General features: G+C 38.1%; 1 protein-coding gene and 1 long non-coding RNA gene across 5 annotated transcripts in view; one reads left to right on the top strand and one right to left on the bottom strand.

Moving 5' to 3' along the window:
• Nucleotides 1-22,328, top strand: part of LOC133635149 (uncharacterized) — a 110,073-nt gene that overhangs the window by 64,137 nt on the left and 23,608 nt on the right. The window lies entirely within an intron of this gene.
• ect2 (epithelial cell transforming 2) overlaps nt 1-22,328 on the bottom strand; it is a 66,833-nt gene that overhangs the window by 27,496 nt on the left and 17,009 nt on the right. For all 4 annotated transcript variants that reach the window (XM_062027985.1, XM_062027983.1, XM_062027987.1 and 1 more), the window contains exons 6-20: nt 20,041-20,130; nt 13,417-13,524; nt 13,247-13,320; nt 11,785-11,915; nt 11,315-11,430; nt 11,140-11,202; nt 9,472-9,709; nt 8,507-8,625; nt 6,250-6,369; nt 6,082-6,150; nt 5,562-5,672; nt 4,269-4,365; nt 4,068-4,149; nt 2,130-2,208; nt 807-926 (exon numbers count right to left, since the gene is read on the bottom strand). In XM_062027985.1, the coding sequence (XP_061883969.1) occupies nt 807-926; nt 2,130-2,208; nt 4,068-4,149; nt 4,269-4,365; nt 5,562-5,672; nt 6,082-6,150; nt 6,250-6,369; nt 8,507-8,625; nt 9,472-9,709; nt 11,140-11,202; nt 11,315-11,430; nt 11,785-11,915; nt 13,247-13,320; nt 13,417-13,524; nt 20,041-20,130 (1,617 nt within the window). The remainder of the gene's footprint in view (nt 1-806; nt 927-2,129; nt 2,209-4,067; nt 4,150-4,268; nt 4,366-5,561; nt 5,673-6,081; nt 6,151-6,249; nt 6,370-8,506; nt 8,626-9,471; nt 9,710-11,139; nt 11,203-11,314; nt 11,431-11,784; nt 11,916-13,246; nt 13,321-13,416; nt 13,525-20,040; nt 20,131-22,328) is intronic.

Here is a 22,328-nt window from a genome sequence, read left to right as displayed (position 1 = left end):
CGATATCAATCGATACCAATATATACAGTCGTGGAATTAACACATTATTATGTTTAATTTTGTTGTGATGCCCCGCTGGATGCATTAAACAATGTAACAAGGTTTTCCAAAATAAATCAACTCAAGTTATGGGAAAAAATACCAACATGGCACTGCCATATTTATTATTGAAGTCACAAAGTGCATTATTTTTTTTAACATGCCTCAAAACAGCAGCTTGGAATTTGGGACATGCTCTCCCTGAGAGAGCATGAGGAGTTTGAGGTGGGCGGGGTTGAGGTGGGGGGGTAGCGGGGTGTGTATATTGTAGCGTCCCGGAAGAGTTAGTGCTGCCAGGGGTTCTGGGTATTTGTTCTTTTCTGTTGTGTTACGGTGCGGATGTTCTCCCGAAATGTGTTTGTCATTCTTGTTTGGTGTGGGTTCACAGTGTGGCGCATATTTGTAACAGTGTTAAAGTTGTTTATACGGCCACCCTTTTAGACCAAGTATGCTTTGCATTCACTTGTGTGTGTGAAAAGCCGTAGATATTATGTGATTGGGCCGGCACGCAAAGGCAGTGCCTTTAAGGTTTATTGGCGCTCTGTACTTCTCCCTACGTCTGTGTACTGCTCCGTACAGCGGCGTTTTAAAAAGTAATAAATTTAACTTTTTGAAACCGATACTGATATGTTCCGATATTACATTTTAAAGCATTTATCGGCCGATAATATCGTCAGTCCGATATTATCGGACATCTCTAAATAAAACCATTTGGAAAAGTGGCCGGGAAGGCTGGTTTAGATAAATGTCAAAAGTACTGGACTCACCTCAAGGCAGTCAGTGAAGAGGAAGAGTGTGACATGTTCACCACGGTCACATGGTTGGTCTCCCAAAGTGACTGTTTCTACTCTGTAAACCAGACTGCGGTGAGATGACAGCAAATTGGCCTGCAGTGAGGAGGACATGACATTAAAAAACTGGACAATCCACACTAAAGCTGATAACAAAACAGTGCCTCTGTATCAAACCAAATATTATTTATCTGTACTGTCACACGCCTAATAGGTGTAGAAACAAGGCCTGGGCGATATATCAATTTTATTGATAAATTAAAGTCTTTTTTTTTGCAGACAACTAAAAAAATAAAACCATTTTTTTCTCCTCTTGCTCCAGCATACTTTTCCCCCCCCAGTAGCTTCCACCCTACCCCTTATTTCCTTAGGGAGATTCACACACTTAACAAAAGATTACTAATGCTTATGAGACGTGTGTAAATGAAAGAAAAGTATTGTCAGTGGTTCAGTTTTGTGGCAACAGGCGTTAAACTAATGACTGCATGCTGCAAAACTTATTAGTGCATCCGAAACCAAAGCATCCATAATGCAACTCTTTACGAGTCTAACAAGACCGCAACAAACAAACTCTGGCTAAAAAGCAGCTTACTGAGGTGGAATAATTTACACAAGGTACCATAAATGACGAGAAAGAAGCACAGTGGAGAACAATCACTAAAGCAGTCGCACTGATGTTTGAAGATGTGTGAATGAAAAAGTCTGTGTTTACCCACTTATAGTCCTCCCAATATTTTGCTGGATTAATTATTTGTATATAATGTACAATACTATAATCTTATTTACAGAATAATTTTATCCAAGACTGAAGTTTTAAGTTTGCTCTGTATTCATCTCAATGTTAGAGATTACTTATTTGAATGCAATGTACAATACTATATTTTTGTTATCGGAAGTAATTTGTTCAAAACAGAACTATTGCCTGCCAGAGGAAGCTGTCAATTTAGTTTTTTGATCATTATACCATAAAAAGTACAATTTATATCTGGTCTAAAGAAACGTTATTCAAACTCGAATTTTGCTAAGAGTAAGATGTAATGTTAGTTGAAACTACTGGCTTTTGATCAAATAAAAGAAAAACTTGTTTTGAATTATCTCTGTCATTTGTATTCATTGGTTTCTTTAAAAAGTAGGGCGGGGTTAAAAAAAAAAAAGAATTGGAAAAAATGTTTAATCCAATTTTTTGTGAAAATCTGAGGGTTTTTTTGTTTTTTTTTAAACATATCACCCAGGTCAAGCAGGTACAGAATTTTGCTAAGAAGAGACAAAAAAAGACAGGAAAGTCCTGCTCAAACTTACGGGACAACCGTCAACTTCATAAACCACATCGAAGATCTGCTTCTGACCATCAGTCTTCCTCTTGTCTTCATTGATGTGACTGCAGGGTGTAGAGATATCAGTACAGTGGAAACAAAAACTTTTTTTTTTTACATGACTCCCGTGCTCCTGTTTAAAAGATGTCTTCAAAACCGAAATGGTGTTCTTAATACAACGTACTCATGTAAAGAAGTGGGGGAAATAATCTATTTTTAGATGCATCGCAATTCGGACAAGGATGACTATATAAAATCGATTATTAAAGGTCAATAATCGATAATCGATTTATTTATTGTAATTAAAGAAATGCAGACGGTTCTAAAATTTGTCTGACTGCAGCGAGCCACCTCACAGAGATATTCGACCAGTTCCTTTATTTTAGGGCAGTTATGTTCCAGTTTTGCACACATTTCCATTAATTTAATATATGTAATTGGAATTAATTTAACTGTTTCTTATTACAAATGCACTGTTTTTGAAAGGTGCAAGTGATAAATACTTATTTAGTGAAACGAAAACAAATGTAAAACTGCAATAATATACATAAATTAAAAATGCATCAATATATGATTTTTAATTGAATCGTAGCTCCTGTATCAATCAATCAATCAATCAAAGTTTATTTATAAAGCCCTTAATCACAAGTGTCTCAAAGGGCTGCACAAGCCACAACCACATCCTCGGCTCAGATCCCACATCAGGGCAAGAAAAAACTCAACCCAATGGGATACAATGACAAACCTTGGAGGGGACCGGGCGACCGGTGCAATGGATGTCGAGTGGATCTAGTAATCGATATAGAGTCGTGAGGTGCCCAAAGATTCCCATCTCTACTCATGTATACTCACACAACAGTCAGTTCAAATGGTAAACAATTTAAACAACGTCAAAGAAAAAAGCATCACATTTTCTTGCTATAATTGCCCTATAACTGAGTCCTTGTTTTTTCATGTTCACAGGCTTCACATGCCGCCAATACATTTTTTACCGTCTTATCAGACTAATGGAATAGGTCAAATTAAATCCAACGCACTCACACAATCATTTAGTCAGCCATTTAGCGTGTTATGCAATCGCCCTCGTCATGGAGAGGAACAAAAAACTGCACACGAATCAGACCCAAAGCTGAAGACAATCGACCAGGCCATCGAAAAAAGAAACAGCCACCGCATCGAAAGGAAATCCGCCACTATTAACAGGCCCCAAAAGGCCAGACATAGCTGCCTGTGTAAATATTCCATATTTTAATGTGTACACCTGCAGTTTATAGACTTGTGAGGCTAATATATGTACACATAAGTAGATGGGTGCAGCTTATTTCTAGGTGCGAGCTATAACCCAGGAATTACGGTAAGATAACTTGGCTTAATAAACTCAAACAGACAATGTTTGCCAATAAGTCAATGCACTTTAAAGCAAGGCCTAGAGCTTGTGGGGATTGTGCCCTGAGAGTATTCACCCTTTATTTACACAAAGTTACAGGCGTTCGTGTAAACAACAGAGGCAGATTTTAGCGTGTAATTTTCCGACAGAGGTGCTCATTCTAATTGTCGTTCATTGATGTTTGTTTACAGTGAGCTCGAGAGTCGGGGGTTGAGGTGGGGGGTTCGATACGCCATTTACAGCACGAGCAGGAAAAAAAGAGTGTTTGATTTGCTCATCCTAAGCCACCTAAAACACAATACGAAAAATCTCACTTCTTTAGAGGATTTTTTAAAAATGTGTTCATTTATGAGAGCTATACTTAAATGTTGACAATTTTATCGGTATGACGTCATAATTCCTAATATCATCCTGATAATTATCTGTACGATAATTCCCAAATAACCTCATTCAGTTATATCTGTGCTTGTGGCTATAAATTGGTGAAATTATCACATAATGGTTGACAGTTACAAACGACACTAAGGACAAACTTACGTCATTACTTCTTTCAGCGACTCAATCGCTTTATCCAGTGTCCGTTTATCCGGGTTGTCATCTGACGTGTGCTTCTTTATGTCTGCAAATACATACGTGGCAAAGAAAAAATATTACCCGAAGGTGGCAGAAGAGGTCATTTCAAAAAGGGTTGAAATAGTTTAAGTAAGAAGGTTGCTTGAAGACACACATAAGACTTACCATTTAGAAGCAGAGCCACACTAGGAAGTCTCTGTACTGGTCTGATGAGCAGCTCTACGAGCGACTGCCTTCCACATTCTGGCTTGGCCTGGTTGATCTATTGATGGCATTGGAACAAGAACAGCAAGTAACACACATTACATTTGATAGTCACAAAATAAAATGACATTTTATAAGGGTTAGACCCCAGTACAGCACAACGCGTGCCTGCAATTGTGTTTCTATGGTAACTTTTACACTTCTGTTGTATCATTATACACTACTACTATACTAAAAAATAATGTAGACAATCTTTGTGCCTCACTGACAATTCAGCATGTGTTCAATTTGATGAGATTACAAAACATTTGAGCTAGTATTGATGTTATTGGAACTCTGACAATGGTAGCAGTTAAACAAAGGATCAATGAGCATCCCAGTAAACAAACTAAAGACTTTATAAATCAGTTGTGACAACGTTACAGACATTTCGCCTGCTGCATGGTGACTCTCAGTCCCAGCAGCTGACGGACGGACGCAAGTTGCACTTTCAAAATGAAACCGCATCATCAAATATTTTTCTCCTCCAACAGCATTGCGCTTTTAAGCGCACACGGACACTCCACGGAATTAGAAGCGCTTGGCTCAGTTTACTCGAAGGGAACATTTTCAAAGCAAAGTCCATGTTTTCTGGAGCCTAACGGCGCTAGTGCACATGCGCAGGAGATTGTGTGCATGTGAAGGTGGTAGTGCGCATGCGCTGCAGCGCTTCAGTTTTCAGGAAGCAAGCAGTGTTGCCAAAAATGCATTAATAAATGACATTTTTGTTAATTAGAAATTTAAACGGTATTAATAATGTCTGAAATTTTTTACCGCGGTTTATCATTTTACTGTTTACCGTTATATCCCTAGTCATGAATAATTTCATACTTAGTTTGCAGCATTTTAAAGGTAACACATATCCCTTTCAACACTACAAGTATTCCTCTACCACTAAACTCACTCAAGAGTAAAAAAAACATTCTCTAGTAAACATATGTACATTTTAATATCTACAAGAACCATTAAATAATTTACTTTCACACCAATATTGTCAATGTACACCTTGTACATGTACACTCCAATTCTATGTTAAATGTGGCTGGCTTCCTCTTGATTATTGTGTGTTTTTCTCTCTACACTGAATTATTTATATCTTTCACAAATGGCTACCAAATAAGAAGATGGCATATTGTTACAAAACATGTTCAGTATGTATATAGTTGGATGTGATGCAAAAGTACATTATGAGAGTACAAGTTGGAGAAGTGGTACCTTGAGAAAGGCATGGAAGCGTGGCTTTTGTTTTTCACAGCGGACAATAGTATCTTTGCTCATTTCAAAAAAGTTGACAAAGGGCGGGTAGGCCTTCACCAGCTCTTTGGACTATGGAGAGAAGATATGAGAAATTAAATTATTAGAACCATTTGTTATCAGGTAAAAAGCAATTGCAGTAGTTTGGTGTCTTCACAGATTGCTTTGGTTAAAAGAGACTACATTTTACTCTAGTTTCAACAGTCAAACTTTACCTAGTGTGTGGTTGTTTGGAGATTAAAACCACAGACGATGTAACTATGTTGTACCAGTTGCGTATTAAAAATAAAAGTAAATCAAGACATGAACGATGGTACAGTTAAATCTAGGCGTGTATAAAACAATATATCTAAGCAATAAAAAATACTTGGCTGTCTATACAGTATGTATGTCAAATGCAAATATTACTGCACCTTTAATGGCTGAATGTTAGAATCAGTAAAAACAACCATCTTTGTACAATGTGAAACTTCTGTCTTACATATTGGAGGACAATGTCTCCTATACTCTTGTCTTCCGACCAATCTCTCAGCACCTCCTCCAGGTCATTCTAAAAAAGAAACGACACACAGATCTATTTTTCAATCTTGACAATAAAGTGGTCAAACACTGACAACAACAGTGCAGTATACAAGCACACACACATTACCTTTATTCTGGTGTGAACCTCATAAATTTCAGGGATGCTGCCAAATATTGTCTTGATTTCTTCTGGGGCCAGGATGGGTCCACCCACCTGACCTTCTTTTTCTAGTGGAAGCTTGAACAGCTGAAATAAAACAATATGTGTATGTAATATGTTAGCTCAAAATAAATACTAAAAAACACAATGACATTTTAGATGCAACATTCAGTCACTTTGGACTGTGGCAATGACTTTCTGAGCATGTTGCTTCTAGATACAGTACCGTTATACTGTATTTGATGTAACTAACAACACATAGTCTTGCACAAAAATAAATGTTACCATTTAGGAATTACAACCACTTGGGAAGTCACCCCTTTTCATTATACATACATGTGGCACAATTTTCAACATAAACAACATTTGTTTATTCAGTGGGCTGGTCTGAGAACTAAACTACATCTCCAATAATCCCCGGCCCAGTGCCGGCAAGCAGAACGGAAAACTATTGGAACCTCCTGCTAAGTTGAAAACAGAAGTATGGAAGCATTTTGGTTGTACGGTACCGGCAACTGGACTGTTTGGTTCGTCTTAGAAGACGTTTCTCCTCTAATCCGAGTAGGCTTCATCAGTTCAGTGTCAAGGTTGAAAAACCATCCCTAAACAGAGGATGTGGTCTGTGACACCACCTGTCTCCCACATACAACAATGTCCTTTGAACCATTCCAAAAAGACTCTGCAATTTGGCCTCCAACAAATAACAGGAGTTAGAAACATTCTGGTCACCTTGAATGACCAGAATGCCATTTGTTTACAACTGAATGGAACGCTAACGTGGGTGATTCCGACTATTTTGGACTGCTGATCCACAGTGATCGTTCTGCCACAGTGATCGTTCTGCCACACAATACCTCAATGCTAACAAGGGGAAATTACACTTTAACGACTGTCGATGGCTTTGACAGTAAGATTTCTTGTTTGCATCAAAGCAGTTGTTTTTCTCACTAGGATAGGGCGAAACCATCCTTGCCCAGGCACACCCTCCTAGATTTGTAGTATAAATATTTGGGGTTTTGGCACCAGCCGCTAGACTAAATCTGACCAACCTAAGTCTAAGACTAGATCTGACTAATTAACTATGAGCATGAACTGATGAAGCCTACTCGGATGAGACAAAGACAAACCAAACAGTCCAGTTGCGATTGACTGAATGCCCTGAGATTACAATGACGTGGATGAATGAGAACATTCATAGACACATTCCATCAGGGTTTCCTCTACATGTAATTGATCATGGCACATCGCCACAATAAAATTAAATTCACCACACTTTAAAAACTAGGGTCTTTAATGTGAATACAAATTTCCATCCATCCATTCATTCATTTTCTACCGCTTGTTCCTTATGTGATATGTTGTATGAATGTATATGTAGTCTATTATTTATGCATTTTAGACTAGTGATGCACCAAAAAACATGTTGATCACCTAAACAGGATGTTTTGATAACAAACAAGAAGCACGCGGTTGTCTGGAGCAAAGACAGCATGTCTACGATGTGGAAGTACTTTAATATATCCACGATATACCCGTGTACAGCGATCTACAAAATGTGAAATGTGCTTATATTAAGAGGACGGTGGTGCTCTTTCAAGGAGATAAATTGTGCATGAGACCCGGTCTTGGTGGTCAAACGGAGGGGCCGCCCGTGTAGCCCACTCCGTGGCTCCGGGGGCGGCTGATATCCGCTGACATTACATGTTGGAAAAACGTCACAAGTTGGGCAAATACCACACGGCTCATTAGGGGGAAGTATAAAGGAAGGCAAGATTGTTTTGTAAATATCTTCGCAATGTCTCCATGGTTTGATTTCACACTTTCGGAACTTAAGCAGATCCCAAATACACAAAAACAGGTACCACCGGGTAGGCCAACTTTTGCATAACAGGTCCCAAATATACAAAACCAATCTCTCTTACCTATTGGTACCTTAAACATTATTTCAGTACCGTTATATTTGATGTAACTAACAATATGAATTGGTCAAGATATGAATAATTATAGGTTTAATTTTACAATAGCGTAAAGCCCCACTTAAAAAGATCTTTCAGTTTTGGTTGATTTTAGCGGCGCCAATGGACCAAAGTGGTAGTGTTTTGCCTGAAGTAAGACCACATTTCTCAAATCGTCAGAAACTACTGTCACGTACATACAAACTACCACGATAATATCACAATGATTCAGTATGAAGATTAAGGTTTGTAAATTAAAAAAAAGCCACCTTGAGAATGGTGTTGAGAATGTCTACGTAGTTGCTTTCAGTTTGATAGAGCTCTTTGGAAACTTGCCACCGTGCTGACTGCTTGGGCAAGACTGCAGATTTTGATGACCTCGTACTCTCTGAAAAAAATCAGGATAGCATTTTGTTGAGACAAAACTCATAACACTGCATCCGATTAGACAAGAACATTTTTGAACATGCCACCTTTAGCCATTAACGTAGCTCAATGCGTCCATTATAAATGCCAGTCTGCTTCCCTTGAGCAAGGCACAAAACCCGCCGTCACATTCTACCTCCGTGCATACCTATTAAAATAATTTCTTTGTTGCTTAACAATGACAGATCCTCCTCAAAATCACCAGATCTTTCTGGTCAAGTATCTTTTTCAGATTAAACTTTATTTCAGGGCTGGGCAAAATCAAAGTCTCAATTATTCAAACCTCGTACCTCGCTTTAGGTGAACACATGACCAACCAACCCTCTTCTACTCTACTTATTGGTCAACATCATCCTTATTGTAGCCAATGTGTATGCAAAAACTGACACAAAATTCCTTTTGGGTACAAGCGTGGTACCGCTGGCTCCATGTTTGGGTTTAAATCCATGACACTTGGCTACTTCCTCTTCATCTCCTGGTTTTCCGCCAGCCTTCACACTTTGCAACCCCTGGCTGCCTGTTGTGTAACTGCACAACCAGTAGTTTATTTTAAGGGCATGGTGTATTAGTCAAAAGAGAATGACAATGTGGAAACAAACTAAATAACAGACAAGGCAGTTTTACGTCAGTTAGAATCTCTAAATCAGGCCTGGCCAATCGACATGGAGGTTTTGATTAGTGTGATAATGTAATCACAAGAGGCTGATTAAAAACCCAAACGTTGTAGATTTCATAAAATATCTGTTGCCAGGGTAAAAATAGGTGAGTGAAACCATTCGTGTATATATAAAAAATTAGAAAAACATACCGATAGTGATACTGGCCAAGGCTTTACATGTCTCAGGGGTGTTTGAGATGTCCAGCAAGGAACCCATAGACAGGGAATGTTCTGCTGATGGCCTTTTACGTGGTGGAGGGAAGGGGGAAATCTCTGTCTCCTTGGTGAGTTGAGCAAGTGTGTCCCTCAAACGGCGACGTTTGCGGTTACTATTGGGGGTGGAAATGGATATGAGGGACACAGCTTTCTTCATGGCTGGGCTGTCATTCTGAAGAACAAGGAAACAAATATGAACATTGTGACCATCACCCAAAAGCAAACCATTCATCCCATTCATTAAACAAGACTGCTTTTTATGTTTTGTTATTTTAAATTTTCCTATGTAAGCATATCCTTTTGACTAGGTTTATTTATTTGGATCCCCGTTGGCAACAGCAAAGGATGCTGCTATTCTTCCTGGGATCCCAAAGAAAATACAACAATATACAGAACAAATACAGTGGAATCTCGATTTACGAAACCCTTTAATTGCGAACATTTGCCTTACACCTTTAAATCAAGCCAAATATGCCCCTGTGTGCGAACCATGTCTCTGCGTACAAACGCTTCATTCATTCATTTTGTGACCCGCCTGCAGGCAAAAAGCAAGGCGCAGCATTTTTGGGGAGGCGGAGCCCCCCACGTCACTTGCTGTGCAGTACACTACTAATCACTTCTCTGCGCTTCAACATGTGTGCCTTTTCTGTGTTTTTCGCCTTATGACAAGTTTTGTACATTTTGCTAACTCAATATGAGTCCCAAAAAGACAACAGACCAGCCTAGGAAGAAGGAAGAATTGGATAAAGTAAAAAAAAAAGAAAAAAAGAAAGACTATTAGCGAGGAGTATATTATTGGTGCTCACAACTATGGGAGAATCAACGAAGCAGGCTTCGTATCACAGCAAGTTTTAATTGAACTGAGAACAGACTTTTCTGAAAATGTATACCAAAGCAGACTTATATTCACAGCGGAGGAAAAGAGCTACCCCCCCTTCGTCCGCTCTTTTCTCGTCAGCTCCTCCTTTACTGATGTTAATATAGGTAGATTTCAGTATTTTAAATGTCTATTATCGTAGCAATATGGTGGTTAATGATTTTTGTGATTTCTGATCGTTTTTGGGGGCCCCAAAGGGACTTGTATGTGTTTATGTTTGCAGAGTAGCGCATACAGAAGACAGCAGCTTGATGTTGTTTTGGATTGTTAATAAAGAGACAGTTGATCCATTACCACCTTATGTTTTTTTGACATACAGTACTGTATAGCACTTCATATTGAGTTTAAAGTGTACAAACATTCACTAAAATATGGACTTTTGTTGAGGCAGAAAGCCATTATTCATATTTACATTGTTTCTTAAGGCGACATTTGCGTCACTATACAAACTTTTTGATTCACAAACCCTGTTCAAGAGCCAATTAAATTTGTAAATTGAGACTTAACTGTGTAGTAATAATTTTACAATTCGTTAGGCAACAACTAACAGAACAATTCTCAAAAAGTACATGTAAAATAACTTAAGCTATACACAATAAATGTTCAAATAACATCCAATGACAAAAATCATGCAGAACACTAAAATACAAACAAAGTTAAAACAATACATTACACGCAATGTAGCCGCAGTCAGAACAAGTTACATCCACTTACAGTAAACTCACCTTTTCATAAAGATACATGGACTCCCCAGCCCGAGCATCCATCTGAATGCTTCCCCAAAACCACTAAACAAAGAGAAAGGTAGGTTTAATCAAATGCTTGTGGACTTCCTGTTACTAACGAGGTGACCCAATTACCCTCCAGGGGATCAAGTGTGTTTAATAAGAAAAAACAAACCTCTTGTTTGACCACAAAGACTTTCTTGAACGGACAAAATGGCAGCTCCTTCACGGAATTTTCTTCCACAACCATGTGTGTGCAACTCTCACTTTCAACCTTTTGATAGTTGCCACCTACAACAACATTGCAGAAGAACTGCATTAAACCAGCTAATGTAAATACAAACAGACATTTTACAGTACAGTATATGATGGCATGGTTAATGGACAAGTGCCAATCAGATGTTGGTTTATGCTATCTTGATCTTCTCTGTGTAGGCTAATACTCTCCATATTTAGTATTATGTGTAATCTGACCAAGACTGTACAAATATCAAAACAAATATGTAAAATATATATTTTGAATAATTGTATAAAACATTCATGTTTGCCTGTGTGACCCCACTTTGGGTAAATCAACTGGAATAGCCCACAAAAGTTTGAAGTCCTTTGATTCGGATGTGAACAAATAATACTCCAAAAACTGACCATGTTTAAGAGTCCTCTCTTCCATATTGGCTCGGTCTTCATCTGAGAAACCCCAGAAACTCAGCGTGCAGTCTTGGAACGGAGGAACTTTGAATTCTGTTCGGAACCCCTCCTCTGCCGCAAAGAAGGACCTAGTTTATTGATAAGGTGGGAGGACAAGGTTGTTGTCAAAATGCAATTTTTTGTAGTAAGTCTACCGGTATATGTCTTCAAACAGTCATCGTGTGTGAATGTGGAAATAGTGTCAAAGCGCTTTGAGTACCTTGAATGTAGAAAAGCGCTATACAAGAATAACCCATTTACCATTTTAATCTATTGTGTATTTAGGATCTGCTAAAGTCCTAAAAATTTGAAATCAAACCATGGAGTCATTGCGTAGATACTTATAAAACAATCTTGTCTTCCTCTCTACTTCCGTCAAACGAGCTGTTTGGAATTTGCACAATTGGTGACATCACAAATTGGGAAAACTGTCAGCAAATTATCCATATATAGTATGAATGTACCCAAAGTGCCTTGCGCGCGTCCACCATTGTAGTCTGCGCTGTAGTCAATAGGCAAGGCATGGTAAGTTTATATATAGAGCACAATTCGTACACACGGCAATTCAAAGTGCTTTACAAAAAATTAATAAGCTCCCTTTTTCTTTTTCTCTCTATCTTCTTGTTGTGGAGACGACTGGCTTGTACATGCATCCTTCGCTGTAGCCATTTCGAATACAAAGTAGCGTATAGTTGGAACTTAAACTATCGGTACTCTCGCTATGAAATCGCCAAAACTACAACCAGTATGGCGGGGAAAAGACTCTGTCAAAGTGGAGGCATGTAAATAAGCCCGGCCACAAAATGGCGCATCCTGAAGACGCAGCCAGAAAGTGGCTTAAAAGTGGTCTGTAAAACATAATCTATGCAAAATATTAACCAAAGAACCACCATGTTATATAGACCGCTGGCAAGTGTTGTCTAGAAAAGCGCTATTTAAATCTAATCCGTTATTTATATTATTTTATAGAGTGGGAAAACAATCATAATATGACCCCTTTAAGGACTTTAATATCCTGTTTGGCTTTGAAGATAATTAAAAAGTCAATAGGCTCCAGCACCCCCCGCGACCCCAAAAGGGACAAGCGGTAGAAAATGGATGTCACCAGAGGGTTAAAACATCTATATTGCTGCTTCAAGACACAGCATATATGATTGGAAAACCTGTCTAAGTACTTGTTACATAAATGCTAATGTTCCCCATTGGATGTACTGTACAGTGAAAAAAATAAGCCTTTAATCACATGCTGATATTTTTTTAGAATTATACAATTTGTCTCTTTGTGTAACAATAAAACTGCCACTAAACTTCCAGAGTTTTCATATTTTTGTAAGGGGCTAAACTTACATATCATCATCTGCTTATTTCCCCATTGTGCAGGCATATATTTTGTGACATCCTTTAACAAATTTCAGCTTACTCATCATTTCTTCTCTCCCAAGATTTGTATATCCATGATGGAGTGAGGATGGGCGTCCCCATACACACAGCAAGCTAAAAAAAAAAAGACAGATTAGACAAAACCGTAAAAGAAAGTGCATATTTATTCTTTTGACTTATAGAGCAGAAAAATTGCATGAGTTTACAAACCCTGTATTTCTCCCCGTGGGTGGAGTAAGCGATGAGGTGCGTGACCTTAGTACTAAAGTCTTTCCGGATGATGCCTCCCATGTGATGAACCAGACCAACCAACTTTTTCTACAAGCGGAAACATGAAGCATAATTGTAACATGGAGGCAGGTTTAATACACAAACTAGAAAGCATAATTTTTGGCAGATAATAAAAGAATGTTTTTTTCTTTCTTTCTTTATTTATTTCCCCCAAAACCAAATTCAACCACAGATTTTTGTCATTTCCAAATGCTTTTTATCATCGCTCATCGCGCTTAATGCAAATATTAACATTGCGAACAATGCAAAACCAGTCCACTGTATGTTCGGTAAAGCTAAGAAAACACTCTCTGCACCAAAGTAATACAAAAAGATAGACAGTTCACATATCAGGGGCCGTACTTATCAAGCTTCTTAGAGTGCCATTTTACACTTAAGTCCTGAGAATTTGCGAAATGTAGTCCTACTCTCAAACTTAAGAATAAAAGCTTTTTATCAACGTTCTTAAGTCTAAGAATCACTCCTACTCTCCACGATATTTAAGAGACCTTCAGAGGTGTCTTAAGTGGTTAGGAGTTGCCAGCGGGGGATGGCACTGAGGCGAGAGAGACGTGCGCGAACATTCAGGGAGCGGAACGATGTCCTGGATTTGTTTGATGACGAGCAGCTGATCAAACGGTATCGTTTAGACAGAGCGGGTATTATGTTTGTCACAGATTTAATACTTTTCGATTCCATGTTGATTTCTGCATGTGGCTGCAGTGGGCTAGTATATATAAGGCCACCCACACCAGTTTCAAATTAGTTGCCTATTTAATGAATTGGAAAGAAAATGTTATGACAGTAGCGTATGTGTGTGGCCGTGAGGTGAGTGACGTCAGTGAGTGTGTGGGCGAGAGAAGAGAAGAGAGGGAGCGGTAGCGTGAGTGCCGGCGGGGACTAGTTTGTTTTGTATTATTTTGTAGTTTATTGTCAAAATATACACTCCCATTGTCCAATTAAATATTTCCAAGATATTTCTTTATTCTTAGACAACGGATTCCCTTCCGTGATTGGTCATTTCTATGGACACAGAAATGACGTCACCTAAAATTCCATTTACGGCATTGAGTTAGAATTACTCCTAAGAAGTCTGCTAAGAGTTGACTTAAGAGTAAATACATTCTTCGCTGAAAGCTGCACTTAAAAGTTAGTTATCAAGCGTCTTACTCACACTTTCAGCGAAGTGTAGGACTGAATCTTAAGTGTCACACTCAGAGCTGAATTACGACATTACTATGTGCCGTAAACGGAATTTTAGGTGACGTAATTTCTGTGTCCATAGAAATGACCAATCACGGAAGGGAATCCGTTGTCTAAGAATAAAGAAATATTTTGGAAATATTTAAGTGGACAATGGGAGTGTATATTTTGACAATAAATTACAAAATAATACAAAACAAACTAGTCCCCGCCGGCACTCACGCTACCACTCCCTCTCTTCTATCGCCCACACACTCACTGACGTCACTCACCTCACGGCCACACACATACGCTACTGTCATAACATTTTCTTTCCAATTCATTAATTAGGCAACTAATTTGAAACTGGTGTGGGTGGCTCTATATATACTAGCCCCCTGCAGACACATGCAGAAATCAACAAGGAATTGAAAAGTATTAAATCTGTGACAAAAATAATATCCGCTCTGTCTAAACGATACCGTTTGATCAGCTGCTCGTCATCAAAAAAAAACAAAACATTGTTCCGTTCCCTGAACGTTCACGCACGTCTCTCTCGCCTCAGTGCCATCCCCTGCTGGCAACTCCAAACCACTTAAGACACCTCTGAAGGTCTCTTAAATATCGTGGAGAGTAGGAGTGATTCTTAGACTTAAGAACGTTGATAAAAAGCTTTTATTCTTAAGTTTGAGAGTAGGACTAAATTTCGCAAATTCTCAGGACTTAAGTGTAAAATGGCACTCTAAGAAGCTTGATAAGTACGGCCCCTGGTTTGTTTAGTATTCACACTGGAGTTTTTCACATTGACATGAGTTACGTGTGAGCAAAGCACAAAGATATGCTGTACATTCATTCACATAAATCTTGTAATGTGGCTTAAGCCTATTAATTTATTCTTAGTGGTCATGATTGACTGCAGCTAATAGTTTCTCTTTGGCAGCATAGAATAAATTGGCTTAGAGCACAAATTAATCGACAAAGGCTCGGAACAATGGGAAAGGCCCTGGCACCGCTGAAGTGCCAGTTGGTTGCAGCAGCTCTGTACTCTTTTATGTCCTCCTTTGTGTTCTATAATGTTTCCCTCTGTTTTTGTTTTTTTACCATTTGGTTTAAACCCCTTTGTGACTCCGCAACAATGAGTGGCACTTTTGTGACTTTAGCGCTACTTTTAATACTATTTGAATCTGCACTACAACCACAAAATTCCCCCATTGTGGGATGAATAAAAGAATATCCTATTCTTTTTTCCCCCCCAACATTTGGTTATTGGATTTTTGACATATACAGTCCAGAAATAAAATTAAAAAAATATCAAATGTTCTATTTTTGTCCCCCAAACAAGTAACCCACAAAAATTATATATATATAAAAAAAATACAAAATAAACATGCATCAGCCAAATAAGTACAGGCAAATAATGATTTGAAGTCACAGACAACTACACTCCAGAATGTCCCCAACACAGTGCAGCAATAAAAAGAGGCAGACAAAAAGCTCATCAATTATCAACCTTTCAATTACTTTTCAATCAATTTAGGAAACCATTGCATACTTCCTGAAACTTCACAGAACAACCATTCAATGTCAGCCTAATCTTCTCCAGTTTAAGGAAATAAATGATAAATGATAAATGGGTTATACTTGTATAGCGCTTTTCTACCTTCAAGGTACTCAAAGCGCTTTGACAGTATTTCCACATTTACCCATTCACACACACATTCACACACTGGTGGCGGGAGCTGCCATGCAAGGCGCTAACCAGCAGCCATCAGAGGCAAAGGGTGAAGTGTCTTGCCCAAGGACACAACGGACGTGACTAGGAAGGTAGAAGGTGGGAATTGAACCCCAGTAACCAGCAACACTCCGATTGCTGGCACAGCCACTCTATCAACTTCGCCACGCCGTCCCCATAAAGAATATCTCTAATCCAGCGGGTGTGGCAGGGAGGCGCTGCAGCCTTCCAATTTAGTACAATGAGTCTTTTAGCCAACAAAGTAGTGAATGCTACCAAGTTCTTTATAGGTTTGCTAAGAGAAGATGGCAGAGGGGCTACCCCAAATAGTCGGCTTAGAGGATTCGGTTCGATCTTTTTGCCAATGACCAAAGATACAATATTAAACATTTCAGACCAATAACTGTACAGGGATGGGCAAAGCCAAAACTTAAGTATTAACCAATAACATAATACCGATATTCTGTCATACATCTTAGCCAGCCGGACCTTGGAATAATAAGTACAATGTAATAGCTTGCGTTGAGTAAGGCTGTGTCTGGCACAAATAGAGGATTTATGAACTCTACTTAAAATCCAGTGTCCATCCATGTCCAGGTCTCCTTAGATAGGGTCACTCCTAAGTCACCCTCCCAACGTCACTTAATTGAATTAAAAAACTCAGAGCGTAAATGAAAAATTTGATTGTAAATATGTGTAATTGATCCTTTTAAAGTCGGAAGTGGTGTCAAAAAAGCATCTAAAACTGTGTCAGTTCATAAGTTTGGAAACCTGGGAAAAGTATTACAAAAAAACCTGCGGGTCTGTAGATATCTAAAAAGGTGTCGATCAGGGAGTGAAAATGTATCACCAAGTTGCTGGAAAGAGGAAAAAGTGTTGTCAGTGTATAAATCTTTAAAGTCTATCCTAACCTATCCTAAAGACTAAGAAGGAGAATAGTGGATTTACTTAAATTCTGGAGAAATTTTTTTAACAACTGCAGATTCCAAGACCACAAATCCAAACATTTGTACATAAGAACAAGTTATTTGCATGTGTCAGAATTTTGCCAAAGTCAAGAAAAAAGACAGAAAGAAAGTGGTTGCAAAGCAGTACAATGGACAAAACCTGACCTGTAAACAATTTAAACCCGATGAAGGCTTTTCTTTTTTAGAAAAAATTACGACACGGTGAGTACGACTCTTTAAAAGTTAGCTCACCAAATGTGGACTAGTTGATTAAAAATGTGATTTTTGCTGCAAGTATACACTTTATCCATTTTGATGGATGACGCAGCAGGCTTTCTACACATGCACCAGATGGTGGACTAATGGTGCAGCCTTGACATTACATTCACAGGAGAGGAGGTTTATACCCACAAGGAGACAGGTATGAATAAGTCAACATATGTAAAGCACATGGATGGAAGGACAACCTGCCTAATGAGTGGTGCGACATTCTAGAAGAAGACTCTCTAGACCATACCTAATCACGTTGTGGCCTGTGGGCCACATCCGGCTCGTCAAAGTTTTCATTTGGCCCGCCGAACATCATCCAAATAGGCTTAATGAAGCCTTTCAAACTCGAATGGCTCATGTATGCAGTACCGCCGCCACCCAGCAAGGGGCAACAGTATGGCATATGCGTCACAATGAAGCAGCAGTGGGGTGAACAGAAGACTACTCATTCAACCCTGAAAAAAATCTAAATAAATTGCGAATGACTGGACAACAAAGTATGAATGTTCTGTCCCGAGAAAGTTCTAGGGTCATTGTTTCCTGTCGGACCTTTTGAGCGACAGTCAGTGTTCAAGACAAGAAGTAACAAGTTGAGCAACGGTAGAAATCCACACGTGTAAGCTGCATCACGAAACATGGTCAAATCTTTGTAAGTAGATATTGTGCATGAAAATATTTTGTTTGTTTTGAATTTAAATTGCTGACTTTTTGAAGTCGTTTGTTTTCGTGCTCGTGTTTTTTGTCTGAGAGTAACTTTGGCGAGCAAAGCCCATTTAATATATGTAGCGCTAAATTTTACCAGTAGAGGGCAATAATAGGTTTAATTGTGATGAGTGACATACATTGTGTGCAATGTTTGATGTAGATAATGTTTCATTTCTATATGCGTAAATAGTTGTAGTTTATTGTGTGAATGTATTAACACTAAACCTATTTTATTTATGTAAAATACTCAATGGACTTTATTTATGTAAAATACAAAATGGACGTTGTAATTTGGTAATGATTACTTAATGTTTATATTTTTAGTCTTTCAAACCTAAATTAAGGAAGAAGTAAAAAAAATAAAACTAAAGAAGGAAAATCATTTAAAAAAAGGAACATCAATCCTCAAAACTTCTGGAGCTTCTGTTTTCTTCATACTGTTAACTATCTGTCTAGCTGCACACGTTGGAAACGATTAGCGAGGGCAGAATAATGAATTGACAGTGCAGTGTGAAAGCTGATGTGTTTACTTCGCAATTAAGTAAACATAGACTCCAAGGTATATAACCTGCGGGCGCACTTTCTGGCGAGACATCAAAAATGTCAATGTCCGGCCCCTTAGCCCTTGGGCTCTTGAAACCGCGGCCCACTTCATTATGTAGTTGAATAGCCCTACTCTAGACTATGGAGGCTCTCCCTTGATGCAGATGATCTTGCACATTACTGAAAACATAATTAATGAACTTGGGCTGCAATCAAATTTGACGGTTTGATGGAGTCTGATTTCACAATCAACCTCATAGTCAAACTGTTTGTACGTTTAAACCCCAAACCGCACAAAAAACATTTGAATGTAGATAAATTACCAAGCAATTGAGACTAGATACGGTACTAAAAAAGACAACCAAATAATTATAAAAGCATCAGTATCATTATTAAGAAAAGTAATATCAATAATAGTTGTTTAATTTTTGTTTAATTGATTCTCGAATATTATGAATAATTTAGAATAGGAATAAACAAAAATCGCGATTTGGATGGGATGATGATTTTGAATGGATCTATTTAAACACTCCTACTTACTGCCTAAAATCTGTTTTTCTGCACACACGAATATTTTACAAATAGCGTTGGACGGATGTTTCTACATGGCAGACGTGATTAAGGCTTGTTGGTAAACTGTACCATCGCGTGCCTCTGGCCAGCTGAAATCTTGCCGTCTGCCCCGGTTGGACTGATTGAAATTGGACACAGCGCGGGGACGCATTGCTTCGCCCCAGATGTGTAGCTCTCCTTTTGGAAAGGTAATGATCCTTCCACAGGTTCACATGCAGAAACTTTTGTTACGACTTTTATTTCCTCTATTTAGTAAAGATTGATCTCTTCATGTCGAGGTCCTCAAAAACTGTGTTTTAGCGTGTTTTTGAGGTGGAAACAATCGCAAATCAGATCTGTTTTGTTCACTTTAATAAAAGTCTAAATTCTTTCCAAAAGTACCTTTAATTAACTTTGGAATATTTTCACATGGATGTGCTGGAGAACATCCACCTGACGTTACTGACACCTAGTGACCAGCCAGTATACACTACACACCAACATCGGTTTAATTCTCCTAAATAACATCATAGATTTCATTGTCGACGATGGGGGAAATCTAACGAACCTCGACTATGAAAATCCTTACTCAAAGACAGCCCTATAATTAACAGATTAAAGTGTTGGACTCACCATTTGCTCTTTGTTCCTAAAGCCAGTGAAACACAGCGATAGGTTCAGCATGGTGGTTGAATACAGAGGGCGACACGAAAATGGGATTGGCTGTGAAAAAGCACAACATTGTCTTTAAGATACATCACTGAAATTATATTTATAAACCTGTATATGATTAGGCTCTAAAGATATCACAGACATCAATGTGTAGTCCACAGAAGGCCAACACTTGAGCAAGACACTTCACCCTTGCTCCTGATGAGCCGTGGTTAGGGCCTTGCATGGCAGCTCCCGCCATCAGTGTGTGAATGTTTGTGTGGATGTGGAAATAGTGTCAGAGCGCTTTGAGTAACCTTAAAAGGTAGAAAAGAGCTATACAAGTCTAACCTATATAACCAATTGGAAGTGGAGAAAATCACACAGAATTTACTTTGCACAGCTGGCATGAATTATGTGAAACACAAATTATAATCACTTATAAAATCTGCAGCAAACTTACTTTTTGCGTAAAATTATATTATATAACATAAATGTAGACAATTGTAAAACAAAGGTAAAAAGTAAAACCAATATACAGAGTGTGAATTAAAGATAAAGCACTGACCCTTTCTCCCATCTTTTAATTACTGATTTTAATATTTGGTCGTTTTTTTGTATTTTCTATTGTACTACTTTTACTGAGCGACTATTTGAATGAGGGATCATCATTTTCCTGAGGGAACTCTCCTGAAGGAATCAATAAAGTACTATCTATCTATCTATCTATAATGCAGATATAGTAAATAACGTTTTTTTTAAAAACAGGTCGCATACCAGCCTTGATGTGACATATTAAGTACTTCTAACCACACCTTGTAGACTTATTTATTTTAAAAAGACAAGGACAGTGCATATTAATTAAGATTTTCATGTAAATAAGCAGGGGCCAATTTCCATCGATCTCCTTGTATTGAAGGCCAGGAAGAAGGGAAAGGTTACTTTTAAAAGTGAAAAAAAAACTTTGGAATAGACAATGTTTTGAACAGATGATAATAAATGTACATTTTTGCCGAGTCTGATTGATGCATTAAGGATGAAGCTGTGTGTCTACTTATCCATTAAAACGACCGATCATGCAGATTTCAATGTAAAAGCTTTGTCTGTGCAACATTGTGAGCTTTGTCACATAATGTTTTGCATTGCATTATTGCAATCCATTGTTCTAAACGGAGAGAACCTTTATTGCATATGCTCCTTAATATATATTCACTTGACATTAACATTCATACATACCTGTATTTACTGTATAGAGAGAATACGTATATTTTTAAGATGTTGTAAAATTATTTCTTAACAAAGATATGAAATTCCTCAGTAAATTCACCAAGCTGTCACCGTGGAGTTACTGAGTCTGTTTAGCTGATTGGAAAGCTAGCTTCTGCGGCTAGTGGGTCCATGACGATGACTTCAGTTTTGTTTGATCAGCCGTTTTACTGCCGTGTTTCAGGCACCATTTGGAAACAATTAAGGTATGTATGCATGTGCGGCTCATATACCGTATTTTTTAGACTATAAGTCGCAGTTTTTTTCATAGTTTGGCCGGGGGTGCGACTTATACTCAGGAGCGACTTATGTGTGAAAAATACGGTACTTGTATGTGATTACAGAATAAATACATTAAACAAGACACACTCTTCTCTTTCACTTCCTCATCTATTTACTCAGGAGCGACTTATGTTTGAAATTATTAACACATTACCGGAAAATATCAAATAATATTATTTAGCTCATTCACGTAAGAGACTAGATGTATAAGATTTAATCGGATTTAGCGATTAGGAGTGACAGATTGTTTGGTAAACGTATAGCATGTTCTATGTTATAGTTATTTGAATGACTCTTACCATAATATGTTACGTTAACATACCAGGCACGTTCTCAGTTGGTTATTTATGCCTCATATAACGTACACTTATTCAGCCTGTTGTTCACTATTCTTTATTTATTTTAAATTGCCTTTCAAATGTCTATTTTTGGTGTTGGCTTTTATCAAATACATTTCCCCAAAAAAATGCGATTTATACTCCAGTGCGATTTATATATGTTTTTTTCCTTCTTTATTATGCATTTTCGGCCGTTGCGACTTATACTCCGGAGCGACTTATACTCCGAAAAATACGGTACTCGCTATAGTCTGGAAAATATGGTACTCTAAAGATTGGCGTAGATATGAAAATGTACATATATTTACTAGTGGATAAGAGTAAATTAAGAGGTGTATTTAGTGTTAAAGGAATAAGACAAGTGTTGTGTTTGTGTTCCAAGGT

Source organism: Entelurus aequoreus, linkage group LG19 (genome assembly GCF_033978785.1).
Source record: "Entelurus aequoreus isolate RoL-2023_Sb linkage group LG19, RoL_Eaeq_v1.1, whole genome shotgun sequence".
Classification (NCBI taxonomy): domain Eukaryota; kingdom Metazoa; phylum Chordata; class Actinopteri; order Syngnathiformes; family Syngnathidae; genus Entelurus; species Entelurus aequoreus.
This window is presented reverse-complemented; position numbering and strand designations above follow the sequence as displayed.